This window comes from Mandrillus leucophaeus, unplaced genomic scaffold (genome assembly GCF_000951045.1).
Source record: "Mandrillus leucophaeus isolate KB7577 unplaced genomic scaffold, Mleu.le_1.0 Scaffold88, whole genome shotgun sequence".
Classification (NCBI taxonomy): Eukaryota; Metazoa; Chordata; class Mammalia; order Primates; family Cercopithecidae; genus Mandrillus; species Mandrillus leucophaeus.
Window position 1 is genome coordinate 571205 of NW_012109585.1, and position 21258 is coordinate 592462.

At 43.6% G+C, this 21258-nt stretch overlaps 1 protein-coding gene across 1 annotated transcript in view; it reads right to left on the reverse strand.

Annotated features, from left to right (window-relative positions):
* Positions 1 to 21256, reverse strand: part of SPOCK1 (sparc/osteonectin, cwcv and kazal-like domains proteoglycan (testican) 1) — a gene marked incomplete at its 5' end in the record, with an annotated part of 536813 nt that extends 515557 nt beyond the window's left edge. Inside the window, one exon of the mRNA XM_011969295.1 lies at positions 21116 to 21256. Within this exon, the coding sequence (XP_011824685.1) occupies positions 21116 to 21256 (141 nt within the window). The remainder of the gene's footprint in view (positions 1 to 21115) is intronic.
* Between the last annotated feature and the right edge of the window lie 2 nt (positions 21257 to 21258).

Below are 21258 nucleotides of genomic sequence, written 5' to 3' on the forward strand. Positions count from 1 at the left end.
AAAGTATATGCCATGACCCAGAAAGATGTTTATGTAGCATTTTAAAATGAAGGGGGCATATACAACTCATGGTTTCATTTAAAATTGTATATGTGTGAATATATAAATGCATAAAGCAATACAGCTATCTTGGGGCAACAGGATTACAGGTTTTCCTTCTGATTAATTCTCTCAAAAAGTGAGGTTTATGTTATGTTTTGTTTTTTGTTTTAAGTAGTGAATTTAGTGTTGCAAGTGGGACTGGGAAAGCCCTTGCAGAGAATTCTGGAGAGGCACGATCCAGATGTCTTTCTCATCAGCTTCAAGGTTGGGAAGACACTTGCAGACCACTCAGTTTGGATACAGCCAACTTGCATCTCTAGCTTCCGAAGCATTTCTCAGTATAACTTGCAGGGAAGCAGAGGGGGCCAGCCTGCTGGCTAAGATATCAAAGCAAACCTGTCAACCTGCTGACAACCCCTAACAGCAGCTAGAGTAGGTCAATGTCCACTGGACTGTGACGCTTCCCCACTTATTCTCCAGGGAATGATCACATTTGAGGGGGAAAACAGAGCCTCTTTTCAACAGAGCACCCCTTGCTAAGCTCCACATGTCAGCTCAGACAGCACCTGAAGCTAAGGACCACTGTAAAAAGCTGACAAAAGCAGCTCCCACACATCAGCATATCCTGCTGACTCTGGAAAGAGGGACACTTGGCTTCATGTAAGGAAGCTGAAAAGGTCCTGGTTTCTGTCAACTTGCTGGCTGCCGAGCCAGGGAACAGAATGTAGTGGACTTCATTCAGCAACACAGCATGCTGGAGAATGCAGGTTTGGGGTCAAACCCAGATTTGAGCGCCCCTTCTTTTCCTTAGCTCTTCTACTTGGGCAAGTCACCTCCTCACCCTGTGTTTCAGGTTCCTCAGGTATAAAACGGAGGTAATAGGATCTTCTAGCAGAACCACGAAGATTTAACAGGCTATGTGTAAGGCTTGGATAGAAGTCCAGTACATGTGTAGGTGTACACAAGCATGGAAGGACAGATAAACACAGAGGAAAACAGTGACAAGGCCATCTTAGAATAGCACCTGGCACAGGCTAAGTCATAATAAATGCCAGCTGTTATTATTGCTAGAGCAAAGATTAGTGAGCTGGAGTCACCCACCAACAGATCAGATAACCAAGCCTGAGGGCCTGAGACATAATCCCTTGTGACAAGATTCAAAGTCTCCAGGAGACAAGCCTGGCATTGGTATCCCCAAAAAGGGGACAAATTACTGGATTTAAAGTAAAAATCACATCCAAGTTCCACATGTCAGAGACATTCAGATTTGAAATAATCACTAGTTTTACTTTAAATGCAACATAAACTAAATGACCCAATAAAATGTTTGTTTTTAGAAATTAAACAAGCTTTCTCCCCAGTCCCTAGTAGATTTGAACAGAAAAAGAAATTTGCGTTCAGTAAAAGTTCCACCAAAATAAGCTAGGCCACAAATCTAAAGGATTTTTAAATTGGTATACATTAGTAAGATTTTCTGTTTATCAATAAACTACTATGTTTCCAAGCAGAGAGTTAGGTCTCTTATATCTAGACTGTATTTTTTAAATGGAACTTTGTATTCCACCCCCAACCCAAATTTGACTAAGACCAAAGTTCAACACCAAATTCCTGACTATTCTAAAAATAATAACGATAAGGAAGATAGGGGTAGGGGGGCAGGCAACAAGCTTTCAGATGTGAAAGATCAATTCTTACCCAGAGAGCTTCATAAAAGGGGTAGAAAGAACTAACCCCTACCATTACTCCACACCAGCCCTCTCTGCTCCCCTCACCTGTATGAGAAGAAAACCAAAGGGAGAAGGTGGCGGTCACCAGCCTTTGGGGACACGCAAGGTTTACCAGGTTTTCCCACTGAGGTGTGTTCCCAATTCAAGTGCCATGTAAGGGTATATTAGATAGGAGAACTGCTCAAAAACTAGAGCACCAGCAAGAAGAGAAGATTTGTTTCCCCACTTGGGCCTTTTCTCAGGCAGCGAGCTTGCTTATCTGTCCTGTGACTAACTGAATAGAGAAAAGGGAATTCAAGAGGTCTAGCCAAATTGAGAGAAGAGGCAGCATTAGGGAAGTCTCTGTCCCCACGGGTTAGTAGAGCAAGGAATGAGAGTTTAGGGAGCATCATAAACAGTAGCTCAGCTGGAGCTGCTGCATGTATATCCACCCATGAGGACCACCTAGAGGTGAGAGGACTTTAGTAGCATAAGGCTGCAGGATAGATCCCCAGGAGGAGATGCCCTTGGGACAGTATTAATACCACTGGCCAAGCATGTGACTTCTCCACCTCCTAGGCACATGATAGCATCACCTTTAACTGGCCCATTGATGGGGGGTCTGTCCATGTGACCTACCTTGCTCTCAAAAATGGCATCTCCTCTAAGAAGATGCACTGAATTGCTAATGCAAGGCCCCAGAGCACACTCTTCCTCCTGCACAGTGATTGTGAATGCACAGAGATGGAGCCTTCATCAGCCTGGTGTCCTGGGACAACGCAGATCAGAGCCCCTACCAATCCATGAGAGATGTGTAGCATGAGAAGAAATAAACCTTTGTTATTTTAAGCAAAAGTGTGATTAATATGGAGTTATAGGTTACCACAGCATAATTTAACCCGTCCTAACTGATAAAAGTGGAATAGGAAGGAAGAGGTTGACCTAGATTCAAACCACTGCATCAAGAAATTATATAGTAGGCAAGTCCCCTGCCTGGTCCTCTAGAGGGCACACCTTGATGGCAAGCCTGGGAGGAAAAAGGTTAAATAATCAATCAGACATTCATCCCCACTCAGACTCCTCAAGCCACAAGTCAAGACTGTGCAGGGGAAGAGGAAGAGAAAACCTCAAATCTGATGTAAGATGGAAGTTGTAAACTCAACTGGACTTAGTTTCAAGGCTAAAAATGATAGAAAACGATGCAATCTGCCAAGATGTTATTAAGGGAAAGCAGCAATTAAAAATAAACAAAACTGCCTCGTGTTTATTTCCCAAGCTGAAATTCTTCAATACGCTGGCTGCCCATACATGTTTGGTAAACAAGGACATGTGTTTATGACTGGTCTTAGAAAGCTGCAGCTGTTCACGTTGCTCTCCTTCACACACACACACACACACACACACACACTCATTCACTCGTATTACTGAAATAATTTCCAAAAGACAATCAATAGTGCCCCCAAGACAATCAGTTCTAATCGGCTCTACCGACTGTGACGTGCTAATCCTATTATGTGGCCTTCCTGCTTCTTTTGGACATAGAGTTGTTTTGCTCTGCACAGAGAGGGTACACCCGCTGGGAAAGAGAGATTAGGATGCCTGAAAATAACGTGTCCAAGAAAGAGCCCAACTATCATTACTGAGAGGATGGGCACTGAACAGCCAAATGGCCCATGAGTGTGACAGGGAGGAGACTTATTAAGATGTCAAGCTTCCCCAACTTCTCCCCACTCCGTATCACCCACCCCATGCCCTCTAAAGAACCATTTTATCTATTTCTAGCCTGGAAGTAAGGAGGGTAGAAGAGCACCTAAGAAGCCAGGGGAAAGTGGGAACTATTTAACCAGAGAGGCAAATACCTCCTGGCTAAGGAGAAGCGTTTTATGCTGTTGTCATAAAAGAGACTCCTGAGCACACAAAGGGACCAAAAGAATGAGGAGGGAAGAGGAAGAGGAGGAAGAGGAAGACAGAGCTTTGGAGAACCTTCACTGTGAGTTATGATTTTGAGTATTCTTTAATATTGTTTACTTGAAGTAAAAACTGAAACTCCTTTCGAATTCCTTTGGCTGGTGGATGTGCATCTGTGAATGGAACTTTAAGCAAAGCCCTGGCTGTGTGAGGCTCTGGGGTTTATTTGGGTGACAGACTCTCCACATCATTCTCCCCCTTGCCCTCTTCCTCTGATACTTCTCCAAAAGGCATTTCACAATTCAGAGCAGATGCCTTCTCTCTGCAAGCCTCTCTGACCTCTCCACTGGGATCGTATGACCCTCCCTGAGGCTCCCTTGATGTCCTATGCTTCCCTCACATCAACTTGTGTTACAACTATTTACCTGTTTATCCAAGTATAGTCTTAGCTCCTTGGAGCCAAGATTTAGTCTTGAATTTCACACCCCCGGCCTGGTACCATGCCTAGCACACAAGTATTCAGTAATTAAGACAATCTAGCATCTCTCAAACTCAAAATTTTACTAAATCAAAAATATGGGAAGAAAATGATTATCTGCTTCCCTTGTCCCATAAAATACAAACTGCGTTTCTTGCCTATGCATCAACATCTGTGTTATTTCTGCAGAAGCTCAACCATTCTGCTGGTCAGTCTTACATGCATTTCACATAAACACTAACTCTGTAGTGGGGAAGGGAATGGAGGGGAAAGATTTTAAAACTATAACAAATATCTTAAAAGGTTACTCCAGAAGATTCCCTGGAGTGTCAAGGTCCCTTGTCGGATGACGAGTCATGGAGTAGCAATGTCAGCTACAGGTCTGTGTGAGCACCTCAAAGGATGGAGTCCTGCCAAGCTGCGGTAAGGGAGCAGACTATGGCTATGACACTACAGGTTTTCTTCTCTGTCTTCCATTCCCCCTAAAGTATGCCAAAGAGCTCAGTAGGCCTTTGGACTTTTCAACTCAAGACTGGAAAGGAGAAAGATACACTTTAGCTTAGAATTGCTCAAGAGTTATACTGGCAGGAAGTTAATATTTAAAGGGAAACGGGCCTTTCAGACTGGACCCAAAAGACTTTTTCTCCCATACTCCTACCTATGCCTAAGACATCTGACCTTTACCTGGCAAGTGACTGGCCAGGGCAGAGACAGTAACCCAGGCTGGACATCGGGGATAGAAATTGGGAGGATTTGGGGAGGGATACAGAATAAAGGGCAGGGGAGGGAAGGGGAAACTGCAGAAAATGCCCAAGGGAACTCTCTCTCTGCCAGCCATGGGATGGGCCACATGGTACATACACCACATAATGCTGGACTAAGACTTCACACCCATGAGCAGCAGCTGCAGAAACATCCAAATAGAGCAGAGGCATTTGTTCCCCATCTCCACTATCCTATGGACTTGATGTGAACTCACAGATGACTTGAACCAGAAGTAGAGACGTGATCAGACATCCTCCAAGAGGCTGGTGGGCTTGATCACTTTGTTATGGACCGTGTCCCCTTTCCCACCCCAAAGCAGAAATACTAGAATTACACAGGGAAAGAGAAAACGCTCTCCCAGCACAGCCTCAAATGTATATTGACCATCTAGAGAGGCTTCTAGATGCCACAATACAGGAGCCAAGGCCTGGAACACAGGAGTTCACAATCCAGGTGTACCTCAAACTGACCAAACAGGAACCAGGGTGAGGAACATGCTCCCCAGTACCCAGCCATGTGGCACTGGCTGTCACTGCTATAGAATTCAGGGGACCGGGTCATTAAAATTTGCCATGCAGCAGATGAAAAAGAAGCAAGCTGTGAACAAGGATCATCTTGTTGGAAATAACAGATACTACCCAAGATGTGCGCAGAAACAAGAATCAAGGGAGAATACCCAGCCCATCCATCTGGAGACTGTCAGTTCTCTTGGGGAAGAGCAATATTTTTATGCTGCATTTTCCTACTCCTCAGAGTAACAAAATCAAACGGGCTCTCTGATTCACAGTGCAGCCAATTTACTGTAACTCATAGGTAAATAAACAACATCTCCCAGTGGCCATTTATCTTGGCAAAAATAATAAAAATCATATAGTCTTTATTATACCTGATTAGATGTAATAATCTGTCAAACTTCCTTGAGATATAAAAAGTAATGTATTTAGGCCGGGCACGGTGACTCACACCCATAATCCCAGCACTTTGGAAGGCCGAGGCGGGCGGACCACCTGAGGTCAGGAGCTTGACACCAGACTGGCTAACGTGGTGAAACTCTGTCTCCACTAAAAATACAAAAATCAGGCAGGTGTAGTGGTGGGCACCTGTAATCCCAGCTACTCAGGAGCCTGGGACAAAAGAATCACTTGAACCTGGAAGGCGGACGCTTCAGTGAGCCAAGATCACGCCATTGCACTCCAGCCTGGACAACAAGAGCGAGACTCCATCTCAAAAAATAAAAATAAAAGATAAAAAATAATGTATTTGTTCAGTTAGCCCTCCCTTCTCTTGGCTCTGGAAAAGTCAAAACGTCACAAACAAGAGGAGCCCTGTGTCCCAGATCCTAGGAGAGTACCTGGCACATGTATTTCTCAAATGAACGTAAGCTCCATAAGGGCAGGGAATGTTGTCTGTTTTGTTCAGAGCTGTGTCCCAGATCCTAGGAGAGTACCTGGCACATGTATTTCTCAAATGAACAACAATCTTACCTTCATCCACCTGGACTACATCTCACATTTAAAAATAATTGTAAAAGGAGCAACTGTATCTCTAGGCCAGCATTTCTCAGCCTTGACCCTAGTGACAATTTATTTTGGGTTGGAGGGAGGTTGCCCTGTTCATTGTAGGCTGTTTAGCAGCACCCATGGTTTCTACTCACTGGATGCCAGTCGCACACTCTCCAACCAGTATGGCACCAAAAATGTCTCCAGACAGGGCCAAAAGTCTTCTAGGGGCAAAATCTCCTGGCTAGGAATCACTGCCCTAGGCCTGCAGAGAGGTCCCAAAGAGCTGATACAGACTGAGAGAACGGTTGTGTTTTCTGTCTCATTCATGATGTTGAGACAGCACCCGGGGAAACCCTTCTCCCTGCCTGCTCTCTGAGGTGAGTGCACCAGACACGCCTGCGGTGGGAGGAAAACCTGGGTAATGAAAATCAAGTAGATGTCTTGAACACAAATGAAGACTGAGATGCGGGCCCAAGCCTTGTCTGTATTCGACAGGAAAAACCACTTTACCACTGTGGTGGGAATGGACTTGGGTTTTAATGATCTCCTCTCACCCTCATCCACCACAAGGGCATTGAAACATCTATACATTGCACCAGGAGCAGGGCATCCGTCAGCAGCAATTTCACTTAAAATCCAGCTTGGAGCGTCTGCTCCTGCTCCTAATTAGGAACAAGGCTGGGATTCATTAATATCCCCACAACCAGTTCAAAGGGCTCTTCAGAGAATAGGCCCTGCAAAGCATTCCCAAGGCCAGGCACAAGCATGAGGAAGGGCAGCAGCTTCTGCTCCCCAGCTCTGGGTGAGCTGTGGGCTCTCACACCTGTTTCCCTAACAAAACTCAAGTGGGATCAGAAAAACATTCCTCCCAATCGGGACTCTGATGATCATGCATCACCTTACCTGTGCTGATTTAGTACTTGCACATAACCTGGTATGCCATGTTTCCATCAAATTCTTCTTCTTTACCAAAATTCACTGATACCCACGGCTGGAAAGGTTGCAATAAAACACACATTCTACAGTTCCAGGGGTAGAATCAGTACCACGTGATAACATACATCAACGCCCTTTAAAATACACGCACCGGCACACCGAGCATTGCTACTTCTGGAAATATACCAAAAGGAAATCATTGTAAATGTAGAAAGACTCATATAACCAAAAACATTCATCACACAATTATTCAGAATAAGGAAAAAATAGAAACAATCAATTGCCTACCATCAGATACCTTAGTTTAGTATATTGTAGCATCTACACTCACTGGACTCAAAAACACCATTAAAATGTCATTTACAAAGAATAGCACCATACTAAAATGTTTATGTTGTGTTGTTACATGAAAAAAGACAGCATCAAATCATATAAGCAGCATGATATTAACCATGAAAATAAAAACTTAAGTATTCAAAAGTCTACTTGAGGCAAATAGACCCTTCCTAAAAAGTGTTCAAGGTGAGTGCATTTTGGAGGGAAGTAATTTCACTTTTCTGTATCTTTTAACTTCTTTTTAAAAAATTATCTATTTCTTGAAATTGGGAAAAGAACACTGTAAAGTCAAAAGAATAATGGAAGACCCACCATTAAAGCATAAATATATCCCCTCTATATTCTTTCTATACTAGGGTATCTTTATCCCTAGCACTTAAAACCAACCATTGTATCTTTAACTGTGTTGCTTTTCTCCCTCAACTGGAACATAATTTTCATAAGGGTAGGCAAATGTCTGACACGTAGTTGACACATTTTTGTTGAATTGGATGTATGAGCTAGATTATAGGATTTCTCTTTTTAATTTCTCAATCAGTAAAACAAAAGATGTTGCTCCCAGTGAACCTTCACATATGAATGAAAGAGTAATTGCCACAACCACTTTGGAAAACTAGTTAACTGCATCTCTTTAAGTTAAACATTCGCCTATCTTAATGGTGACCAGTGGATTCCCACACCTAGGTGTGTACCTGAGAAAAATGTGTACATGGGTTCACCAAAAGACATGCTTCAGAGAGCACTATTATGTAATAAGCAAAAACTGGAAACTGCCCTTCAACAATATATTGTTATATAACAATGTAACAAATATATTTCAACAGAATAAATTGTGGAATATTTATATGGCAATAAAAATTTAAAAAAACAAAAACAAAAAAAAGTATAACAAATTTAATGTTGGAAAAAAAAGAAGCTAGACATTTAAAAGTACATACTTATTCCATTTATACAAGTAAGAAAATGGTCAAAACACATCTATGGTGTTAAAAGTCAGTGACTGCTAGGGGCATGAAACGGTCTTCGAAGATGCTGGTAATATTCTGTCTCCTGATCTGGTTGTTTGGGTGTGTTCACTTTGAGAAACTGCATCAAGTGGGACATTTATAATGTGCACCTTTCGATCTCGGTACACTGTGCTCCAATAAAACACACTCCCTACCAATCCAGGGCTGCTAAGGGCAGGGTGTGTTCTCCATAATTCTCTCTCCATTCACTACAGCCCTCGACCAACAGCCCTGACAAGGCTAAATTCACCACACCTCGGCATGTATGCACACACAAGTTCTGTCTTATCTGAACTCTCCACCTTGATTGTACAGGCCAGCACCTTCAGGTTGGCCTGTGGGCAGTGTCTGCACTCATAAAATTAGGTAAAATGACAGAGGTTGCCCATGTATGCCAGGAAGAGCTGAGGCAAGCTGAAGTGACCTGAACACCAGAAAGATTCAGAGACAGGGCCCTGGATCACAAGAAGGACAACGCCTCTGGAAGCCCCGCTTGCCAGAACGGCTCTGGGCCATTTGCAGAGCAGGCCCTTTTCTTTGCAGAAAAATTCGCAACAGGTTTCCCTGACTTCCAAGCACCTCTTTCTCTTCCCTTTGTCGCAAATAGAAAGGCTGCAGCCTGACCAGGGGACAGGAATCATGTTTGTTTCCCCTCTGCTACATCCTAAGTGCACAGCACAGCGCCTGGTACATGGTAGCCTGGTCAATAAGTATCTTTGGTATGAATGCATGAATAAACAAAACCTACTGAATCAGTGCACCAGGATCTGGTTTCTAAAAAGGCAAATATCTAGGACCTGGATGGCCATGGAAAGAAACAAAATATTCCAAAAAACACATGAAAAGGTCTTTCTGATATAGGAATTTTTAAACCAACAATTCTGGCATGTAAAAATCTCACAATTTCTCTAAAAGTAAATACAGTATTATTTTATCTTTGCTATGGATAGCATTTGACTGTCTTATTCATTGGAAGTGATGCAGGCCTCATTCCAGGTGGCTGGACAAAGGCTCCAGACCAGGTCCAGAGTCATGACAAGGCTGGCTGACTCAGATGGGAAGTGAGGCCTTGGCCAGATGAAAGTGCTGATACCAGCCAACCATGTCCACAGAAGTCACAGGGAATCATCATGACCAATAAGCATGAAAAGATCCAGAAATTCCCCATATTCCCCTAACAGTGGAACAATGGAAAGGCCCCCAAATAGTCACATAAGTCTGTCCAACAGATTTAACTATTTTCTTCCTCTTGGCAATATTTTTTTTTTATCAATTTTAGGTGCCATGAATTTACCATTAATTAAAGGAAATTCAAGAAGCTGGGGTAAAGAACATTTGAGAGTTTGTTCAGTAGGAGTAGAATGACTTCAGAATGAGGAATACTGCCAAGTCTGGTTGACGCTCATAAATTTTCTAAACTTTGATGAGTCCTTTTTTTTGGGGGCGGGGGGGCAGGGGAGTGGATGCCTTCTGATCTTTCAAAAAATAAAAAAACTGGCCAACCAAGAAAAGAATTGACTACACCAAAAAAAGAGTATCAGGTAATGTCACCATCCAGCCCCTGTGTCTCAGACTCCCTCTGTGATTCCGGCTATCAGTATCTGCATCTCAGTGCCCAAGAGTAAACATTCTTTATTACATCCACCATTCCTTGTTTGTTACATACCCTTAACACCACTTCAGTTTCAATACTATTTTCACTATAAACTAAAACCAATGTCAGAGTCAATTTCCTTCATTTCATCTGCCCAGAAAACACATCAGTTGTGTTAGAGAAGATATAAAGTCAGGCCAGAGTTAGCTAGAATCAGGCCTTTTGGAGACAAATATGCTGAGATGATCCCCTGGAATTCTGTCATGTAGAAGGTCCTACATCAATTCCACTGTGCTCATGTTTGAAAGCATCCCTGGGCCCTGGCAGCCAATCAAGACCCAAATGTTACTCCATTCCAGGAAAACCTCATGACAATAGTTGTTGCTAAGGCCTATGTAGAGTCACATATTGGAAAACAAGACCATTTTTTCTGATGTGAATGGTAGCCCTGTTGGCATAAGGGGAAAATACTGCACTCATATTAATCTATTGCAAGTCTTCAAAATAAAATGCTCATTTTGTCTAAAATGTTATTATTCATTGCGGCTAAATGGTGTTGGCTATTTGGGATGAATAACAATTCTCTAGGATTTTCCTAAAAATACAGTCTGAGAACTATCTATATCAGAATCACCTGGACTAGGCGGAGACCAGTGGCTCATGCCTGTAACCCCAGCACTTTGAGAAGCCAAGGCGGGCAGATCACTTGAGGTCAGGAGTTTGAGACCAGCCTGGCCAATGCGGCAAAACCCTGTCTCTACTAAAAATACAAAAATTAGCTGGGCATGGTGGTGCATGACTGTAGTCCCAGTTACTTGGGAGTCTGAGGCAGGAGAATCATTTGTACCCAGGCAGCAGAGGTTGCAGTGAGCTGAGATTGCGCCACTGCACTCCAGCCTGGGCGACAGAGCGAGACTCTGTCTCAAAAAAAAAAAGAATCACCTGGACTGCTTATTTAAAATGCAGGTTCCTGGGTGCCACCTTTGACCTGCTAAAGACTATGCTCTGGACTAGGAGGATGAAATCTGCATTTTAAATATACCCTGACAGTGATTTCTCAAGACTGTAAAGATGTTAGTCTGAGAATGTCACTCTAACAGACCGCTCTGGGCATCTTTTCTCTTTGCCTTGGCCAGGCCTCTCAGATTTGAGTTAGAGTGTGACTCCATCTGCATGACAGGACAGAACAAGTACAGCTGAAATAGAAAGTGGAGGCCTCTGCTCTCTGCATGTTTGTTTTCTCCATGTTTTATTTGTGCAAAGATTGCCTGGAACACCTGCAGTAACTTCTGCTTCCCTGCTCCAATCGCAGGCGCCGATGGACTTTACATAAATGCCTACCCACCCACCACATAATTCTGCTAGGGAATGTTGACGGTGCCCTCTGAAGTGTGGTGTGTCCCAGATCACACAGGAAGGGTTTGGGAAGCATTACAAATCCTTGTATAATATGTCCTCCCTTCCTCCCTTTCCCCAGAGAAAAGTGTGTTTTTAAGGATCAAGTGAGAGGGTATACTTTCATAAAATCATGAGAAAAACTACCCAATCAAGTTAACTTGGATCTTAGCAATACCCTTCTAAAGGAACCTCCAATAATTCACATCACCAGTCTGTGAATGCATCTTTCATCTTCCCCAAAAAGAAACCATTACCCTTATGTCTGTCATAGGAACGCTAGGCGGACTCAGACCCAAAGGCAAGAAGGTGCACATGCTATCCACACACTCCCCATATGGTGCTGAAGTAACCGCATGCGTGTCCATCTCTGCCGCTACGCTGATCCGTCAGTGGGGATGTCTTGCTTTTCATCTTTAACCTCAAAGCGACAGTGGAGGGGAGGAGGGGAAGGAGAAGCCCCATGTCTCATTTTTAAAATATAAACTCCATAGATCACCACTCTGTCCCAGAAGCACTATGGTCCTCTTACTTCTAAACAGCAGTGGGAACTGTAGGAGCTCTAAAGCCCAGGACACTTGACCACACAGGGAAGGAGAAACTTCCAGACTACGGACACCAGAGGAGTAGGAAGGATTAAGTGAGGGACCAGGGTGATGGATGTTTATGCAATAGAGATGGCTGCAGAAGATGGCAGTGTGAGGCACAAAGAGGGGAGGAAAAGAACAGGCCATTCTTCCAAGTACTTGGGCCATCTGTGAGCCTCACTTTTTGCAGTTGACTCATTCCCCTGCCCCCAAATGTGTGTTAAGTTGAAAACATGTGAAGTGTGCTTTAAAATACACTAGGAGAAAGCTTGCTACTTAAGGGAACCCTAGGGCCAAGGCATCTGATGAAAACACATCAAAGTCTTTCCCACCTCAAGGCCTTTGGACCCCCTCTTCCCATGGCCTCTCCTCGCCTGGTTCACTGCCATCCTCCTGCAGGGCTCAGCTTCAATGTCCTTCCCAGGGAAGCAGTCCCCAGCCAAAAAGGTTAATGGGTTCCTCTTCCCCTTTCCCATGACATATTCTGAGAGCATCGGTGCCTTGTAGCGCTTTTCTCAAAGGAACCTAAATGATTATTTTGTGATTATTTGTCTACCACACTAGACCATAAACACCAGGAAGGTATAAACGTGTCTATCTTCTTCACCCAGCACCTAGCAGAGGCCTGGCACATAGCTGGCAGTGGAAGAATATTTGTGTGACAACAAATTACCCTACCTGCATTAACTGTTATCGCTGGGTTTCTCCTAAGCCACAACCAACCTGCTTGGGCTGTAGTGAATGACAGACCTTCTGATGACCTGTAATGATCTGGAATGCAAGAACTGGGTCTTTGGAGAGAAGGATCAAAGGTCTGGCTAATCCTACTAGTATTCTCCTTTGGTTGTAACGCCAAATCTGGAGCTTGGGGACAGCCTGAGTGCCAAGAAGCATGTGCTAGACCCTGCAAGAACTTCCCCAAGTATAGTGATGCCAATGTGATGCAAAATCAAGACCAAATTATGGGCACCAGATGTACAGAGGGTGCTGAGAACGCCACACTAATACACAGGCTGGTTGGATCATTTGTCTCAAAATGGATTCCATCCCCTGGTGCCCATAAAGCCTGCCTGGGACCACTCTGGCAGGACAAGATGAGGTTTCTACCTCTCGAGACGAGCTGGAGGCAACTGGCTCAGAGCTTAATATTGAAGTGACACCAAGTAGTGCTTGGTTGCATAACAGAGCTCCTAGGGGCACCCTTCGCGTAACTGGGATTTCAGGCACAGTTGCGCACAAACCCCCTCCCAGATACTTCATGATGTGAGTTGCCAGTTTCGGGGAGGAGGTCCAGCAAGAATGTGAAATATGATAGCAAGATCTTCTGTGCCAGGAGCTACAACTGGAAAATAACAAAGAATGGGCCATATGGAACTTCACACAGCCTTCCAGACTGGCAAGAAATGGAGTGAAGACAGGCTCAGGATCATGGAACTAACTCCCCCAACATGTTTCTAAGAGACAGAAAGCAGTATCTAGAGCTGAGTGCCAACAACTCACACTCACAAGCCAGACAAGAAGTAAGCTCCCTTAAATTAAACGATTATAGATCATTATGAATTAAAATAGATACACCAGCCACTCAAAGATCACAAGCACCTACTTTGTGCCACGTGCTTACCCAGTCCTCCACCAGAGCCTCACAATGCAAGTATCACCATTCCAGTTTTACAGAAGAGGAAACTGATGCTCTAGCCAAAGACCTAAGCTTGATCTCAGGTTAAGAGTGGGCACTTACACCACAATATGACTCAGCCTCAAAGAGCTTTTCACGGAATCAGAGATTGTGCTGGAATTGCGAGGGAGGTTGCATTTCCCTGCTGGGTTCCCTCTGCCTCTCAACCGCACTGCATTTGTTAGTATCCATCATCATTGTCAATTACTAATAGAGTGAGACATACACATTCAAAGCTAGTATGACTCACTCTGCCATGACAGCCCTCTGCAGTGAACCCCTCCACTTGCCAGAGGTGTGGAAAGTTCTGGCCTGGGACAGTGCACTCAGCCATTCATTTATTCCAACACTCAGTGAGCAGCTTTCTGAGTGGGGCTCTGTGGTAAAGGTGTGAGGACACCAAGCTATATACAATGGTGTATCTTAAAAGGCATTACAAAGGGGTGAGGTCCTGACTTAGAGATAGGAGTTAGACTAAAAAACACTTTTTCAATATGTGTGACCCTGAGAATTTCCACCTCTGAAAGACTATAAACAAATGTGCCTAGTATGCTCGTAAAAGCTTTCCTTCCTCAGGTTCATCCAAGAGGTTTGCTCAGGAGGCAATTCAGGTCAACAAAATGCTTACTGGCCACCTGCTGTGTATGAGGCATGACAAGACTTAGGTTCTCCAGGAGGCATCCAACTAATAAATAAGCTAAAATGTAGATATATACAACTATAAATCGAGGAATATGGCATAACAGCGCTATAGGAGTTGTTGACATTAATAAAAAGAATAGCCTCCATTTGCTGAGTATATATGACTCCAGGCATTGTGCTAAGAGCTTCACCTGCATTAACCAATTTACTCTTCATGCTAAACCCATAAGCTTGGTCAACACAGTGGACATCTGTTGACGTCTGCCCAACAGGCATCCATTTCCCCTTGAGAAATTACCCTTCTACTATCCATCAACAGTGGGATCCAATGAAACCACCTCCGCCACTCTAGCCCTAGGCCCCAGCCCTGGGCATATAATCCAGTCTTGGACAATCAGCATACTCTACCAACTTAGCCAAAGTGATTGACAGAGGAATAGGTGCCTAACACTGGGAAATCTGACAAGTCTCAGTTCTGGGACTACTGTTGGCACTATTGAGAACATGAAAACTATGATGATGCAGATTTGCAGTTGCCATGAGCCACTACATGGAACCAAACAGCCTGAGCACAAAACCAACATAACAGCAGGGAGACAGAATAAGACACACACAAACCCCTAGTCCTATGATGTAACTTGAGCCCCTGGATCCAGCCTTAAATAAACCACAGCTTATTAGAATTTTTAGTTATACAAGTGAATATGTTTTCTCTTCCATTTAAGCCAGCTTGGACCACATTTCAACCACTTGCAATCTAGAGTTTCACCAAAGGAATATTATCATCACTTCTTAACAAATGAGGAGTCAGAGGCTCAGAGATGATAAATAATCTGAGATTGTTTTAAGTTAAATGAACTGTGTAAGTTTTTTATAGGGGGAGGGCACAATGAGAGTGTGCATGTAGACCAGAAACCTGCAAGAGTGCCAGCCTGCTCAGTTGCTTGGAGCATATCTTTTCTCTCCATCCACCAATGCAGGGTGGAGAGAGGCAAGTAGCCTTGCTGTGGCCCCTTCCCTTCGTGGTGAGTTTATTTCTTGTTTACCTCTACACAGACAGTGTAGCCCTTTGGAATTCCAGCTTTATCCAGAGGTCTATTAAACTCTTCACACCAGGCACTGTCTTACTCCTTGACAGTTCATTAAAATGGTGCATCTCACCATTGGTGGCATCTCACACTGAATGAAACATGATGGACAAATACTTGTAACCTTAAGTGAATTACATAATCTCTTAGAGGAAATTTATTTTGTTTGTAACTATCTCACCTGGAGAGATAAGACCAAGTGTAAGTCTGGGTCTTCTGAATTTTCCAAGGAACACAGGCAGTCACCTCACCACAGAAAGGTAAAATGAGTCATCCTGAATGTTCTTGTGTTTAGATATTTTGTGTGGTTTGAAACACATTATATTGAGTCAATCAATAAGAAATTATGACACATTATTTAATTACTAACATTATTTTGTCTCCTCAAGTAACAAAGTGATTGAGTGAATGATGAGGTCCCACTCCTCTAGGCAAGTACTATGGGTTCATTATCCATTTGGAGCCACGTCTTAGTTTTGAAATTGGCCTCATCAGAATATGGGAGAGCACTTATCCTCCCAGTGATACAGTCCTGCTGAAGTATCATGGAGAGGCCTGGGAAGGCCAACTGGGGCAAGGAGTTCTGCCATCTAAAAAGACTTAGCTTTTCTCTGGCAAGGGCACACTGAAGGTAAGGACAGAGAAGACATCAAGACTCTTAGGCCTATCAACTTTTAAACTGTCCCTTTATAATGATCCCTGTGAAATAATTATTTCTATCAATGGTCAGCTAGTACAGGGGATTTAAGATAGTGGGTTCATTAAAGACAGTCAGGATCACAAACTCATTTAAGTCTCCTTGAACCTGTTTAATCAAAATGATTTTCTGCTACTCTCGATTACGGGCTGAGTTTCCGTGGTGACAGATTAATGACTGATCCACTAAGCCATACCACCTCTTCTGTCACCAGCCCCACTGACTGAGCCGGCCACTGTTTTATCAATAGGCTCCACTTGTCCTTGAAATTCATTATAGCTGATATATTAAGATCAAATGAGCAGATCAGATGCTTGCTGCCACCCCAGCTCTGCTACAAAGACCACCAAATCCCACAGAGCATGTGCCAGAAGGAAAAAGAACAGAAGTTGGTCCTTGTGCTCTTCTTAGAATTACACACTCAGGTCACTCCCCAGTAAGATAAATGCCAGCCAAGGCAACACTTCTGATTCTTCAGGCCCGCTAAAGGTAATTATCCTAAAGTTAAATGTCAGGGTTTCATGTGTGCAAAAGAAAGAAAATGTCATGTTTGGTGTAAGCAACAATATTATTTTAATCAAATCAGCAGCTCATTATTAGGAGAAGATAAGCTCTGACATGACCCCAACAGTACATTGTGTCCACCTGACTTCCCATCCCACTTGGTCTTAACCTAAGGTTATTCATGGATTGCCCTCATTCATAAAGCACGAAAAACTTGTAATGTGCTATCAGTGGAGGCTTGCACCCCAAATCCACTCAACTTCTGATTGGCTGTGGTACAGAGAGAGCCTAGAGTCAGATGGCATGGTTCCAGCCCCAGCTCCTCCACATCTCAGCTCTAATTTTGATCAAGAGACTTAACCTCCCAGAAAATAGGAGATGATAATAAAAGTACTTCTCTCATAGGACTGTTATGAATATTAAGTGAGATAATATATGGAAAGTACCTTAAACAGTGTCTGGCACACTCGGTCCTCCATAAATGTTAGCTATTACCTATTTCTGCAACGTTTTAATCTTTCCGTTACAACCAGACTCTATTATGTTTCTAGAAAAAAAAAAATTTTTTTTAAAGAAAACAGAATAAGAAGTCTATGACAGCATACCATACATTGAAGAATTTCCTCTAGCAGGCAAGAGGTTACATGAAAGAAGACATTACACGTATTTATCTTGTTCACTCCTATAACCCAATGCCTAGCCAATGGTAGATAAATATTTGTTGGAATGCATGAATGTACAAATGAACAGAGGAAAATTTCCTTACAGTAATGGTCATGGAAAGCCAAAGCCAAATCAGATTCAGAAAAATTAGGAGAATGGTTGTGGCATCTTGATTCCTCAACCTCAACCTGTGAAGGAGTTAAATGCATGTCGGCTAAAGATGGAAAATTATTGAACAACTTAATACAAACACCTGCTTCTTCATCGCCTCCTTAACATTGTGTACAAAAGTCCGGGCCTCCGCCTGGCCAAAACTTCCCAACAGCTCGTGTTTATAAAAGAAGAATGACGAAACTAACAGACCACAGATACGTTTAGGGGCAATCATCTGAATGTTGTTCTATTTGTCCTGGATCCGTAACTCCAGGGAATAAACCATGGAGTTGTTCTGAATACTTTACTTCTAAAAATAAGGGGATAATAAGTATTTATATATCTAGAGCAACAGGACAGTTTTCAAGATAAGTAGAGGTTGCCAGATCACCTCTGGCAATGTCACAGCACACCCAACTGTCAAGGGAGATGGAACACACACCCCACTGTCATATTCATTTCAAAGTTGACCCTGTAACAACAACCAAGGGTTACAATCAACTCTCTAACAACGGCTCTTAGTTTTCCATTTCCAAGGTTCAAAAATCACATCTGAATCTCTCTCCCCCAAGTCCAAAAAACAGACAAGTCAGGAGGAAGGCAACAAGTTCTCTTTCACAATGAGTTCCAAAAATTGACAGGCATCATAACAATAATTGTGGGATACAGCCTTTCAAAGTTATCAGTAGCTTCAACAAAACAACCAAAGAAATAGCAAAGAAGCTGGGGCTTTGTCGACCTCAAGCAAGGCTTGGCTCAATGAAAATGATTAGGCTAGCTGAGCAACTGCAAGACTAGCTCAGGCTTTATCAATTGTCCACTGAATAGTAGGTTTCTATAGAAAGCAAATTCTTACCCCATGTTCCCAGGCTCAGGCTTTGTGATTATTCCAGGGACTTGCCCTAAAAGTGTGTCTGGTCTGAGTTCTACAACACTTTAAAGAAGTTAATGACATTAAACTATGTCTGAGCCACTGTTAGTGTCAGGTGACTCCATACAGCATTTTAAATGGGTGATTATTGAAGATGTTTGGGATATTTTTTGAACATTTTTAGATGTTTTAATGGCATGCTGGATTAAATTATCATTTTTTAAATATATGCTGCTAAAAATATTAGTGTAATGTCTAAAACTGCTCCAAAAACAAACAAAAAAAAAATAGTGTACTGGGACATAAAAGCTTTTCTTTTTGTTATGTCTTGGACATTTTTACACTATCTAAAGGTAATATTTCCTAAACATCATAATAATAACCTAGTATGTTTGCTTAAAATATGGATTCCCTGCACTCACCCCAGAAAGGTAAAGTCAGATTCTCCAGGGGAGGACCGTGGATGCTATAATTTAACAAGCACTTCAGGTGAGCTTCATCCTCAGTCAGGTTTGGAAACACACTGATTCAAAGATCTAAAAATATCACCACCATCCATAAGAAAGATGGGAAATGAAGAGAAGCCCAATTTTTAAAAAATTAAAGCTAAGCAGGAATTCAGAATATCATGCTTATGATACGCTGAGACTAGAAAATCTTGAACAGGCATGAAAGCATGGTAAACCTTTCCATAATCCAAAGATCCAACAAGCACAAGTGTTTTCAACCCAATCCAGCTGCCAGGAGCACCAAGGCATCTACAGAGGTGGCCCTGCACTTCTAATCCTGGCTCAATTCTTCCACCTCTAGCAAAGTCAAGCAACTGCCCTGCTCCTCAACTCTATCTAAAACATAATCATAGAAAAGTAAAAGCAAAACAAAACAAAAAGCAAAATTATCTCTGCCCCAGGTGAATTCTTCATGGTTTGGGCATCTTTTTCACCCACAGGCAAAGGTAATCAATGCAGGATTCTCAGATTTGAGCAGTTAAAGGAGTAGGTCAGGAACAGGGCAATGAATGGGAGGAATCTCACTGGTGTAGGGGAGGAAAGTGGGGGGCATATCTACTGCAAAAGTAAGACCCTAACAGTTATTATGTATCAATTAAAAATTTTAATGAAATTACGATTTTGATTAAAAGCCCCAAAAAACTGTGGCTATTCATTGAAAGTGTTTGAAATCCCCTTCCAACAGAAACAGTCCAATATCAACTAGAAAGAGGAAGAGGAGGAACAGAGAGGAGAGTGATTAGCCCCCATACGAAGCTATGAGTGCATCTCCTCTGGATAGGGATCTGGAGAGGGTGCTCTTTAGAAAGTGTGTGGAAACATCTGCAATTCATTCCATTTCTCAAATCCCCCATCACTGCAAGGCCTGCAGATACTGACAGCAGAGCTTAGAGGAGTCCAGTGGAGGAAGTTGACCCCCATACATATTCCACCTCAAAGAGTCTGTAAACCATGCCCCATGACATTAACAAGGAGGTCTGTGGTATAGGTCAAATTATCATTTTTTAAAAACACATGCTGCTAAAAATATTAATTTAACACCAAAACTGATCAGAAACAAAAAGAAACAGTGCATTTGAACATTAAAGCTTTTTTCCTCTTTTACTGTTAAGCCTTGGGCACTTTTACAATATTTAAGGCTTCTCAGAAACAGGAATTCCTAATGTTAAGTACCATAAAATATGGTACTTCCAAGTCACCTAGAAGGGGAAGGCCCTGGCCAGCTGGGGCAGTCCTTGAAGAAGCTGGCAGAGGCGCCCACAGAACGGAGGAGATGCCATCTACTGGAAAGACTGCACCAGATGCCTCTTGCCGCACATCCCTGGGGCACACCTGGGGAGTGGCAGCCAGCCTTGGGGCAGAAACAGGCCGCAAGTGTGCTTCTGGGTGTCCGAGAGTAACTTTCTCCACTCCCAGGGCTCCCTTGAAAGAGCAATGCGCTGCCACCCAGGGTCCCTTTCAGGGCAGGGGACCAACTGCACAGGCTAGCTGTTCCTGTTTCAAGACTCCGAGGGTCAAACCACTCCACCTTCCCTGTATTTTATCAAGCCCATTGCCATGACCGCCCCCCCACACACACACACATACATACAGACATGCAACCCCTGACTCCCCCATAAATAGCTGGGACCACTCCCAGACCCAACCTCTCCAGCAGGGATTCTCCTGGCACACCCTAGAGATGGTCCACGCCACCGCTGCCCTGGGGAGGTCTTCTCGGAAGCTAGGCAGAGTCTATCATCACGGTTAGAAGTCGGAAGCTCAGAGAACCTCTTTCTCCACAGCTGCTGGTGATCTGTGCAGTATTTTAGTGCAGTCACTTCCCGCAGCCCTACAAATGCACACACCTGGCCCACAGGTAACAGGTAAGCGCATGGAGCCTTCGAAGTTCTCTTTAAAGTTCCTTTCAGGCAAGACCGTGCCCAGGAAGCAGGGACCAACCAGCCCCCACGGGAGATGCCCACCTGCCCCCCTACACACACACACACCAACCCCGTTTCAGGGGTCCCCTCCGAGAGGCTCCGCGCCCCCCAGGGCCGGGTGGCGCAGGTACTCACGTCTCGAAAGCGGTTCCAGTACTTGTCCCGGTCGTACTGGGAGACGGTGCTCAGCCACTGGTCATTGTCTAGGAAATTGCCGTGGTTGGGGCCCGCGCCTCCGGCGAGCGCGTCCAGGTGCCGGCTCTCGACTTGGAGGAAGC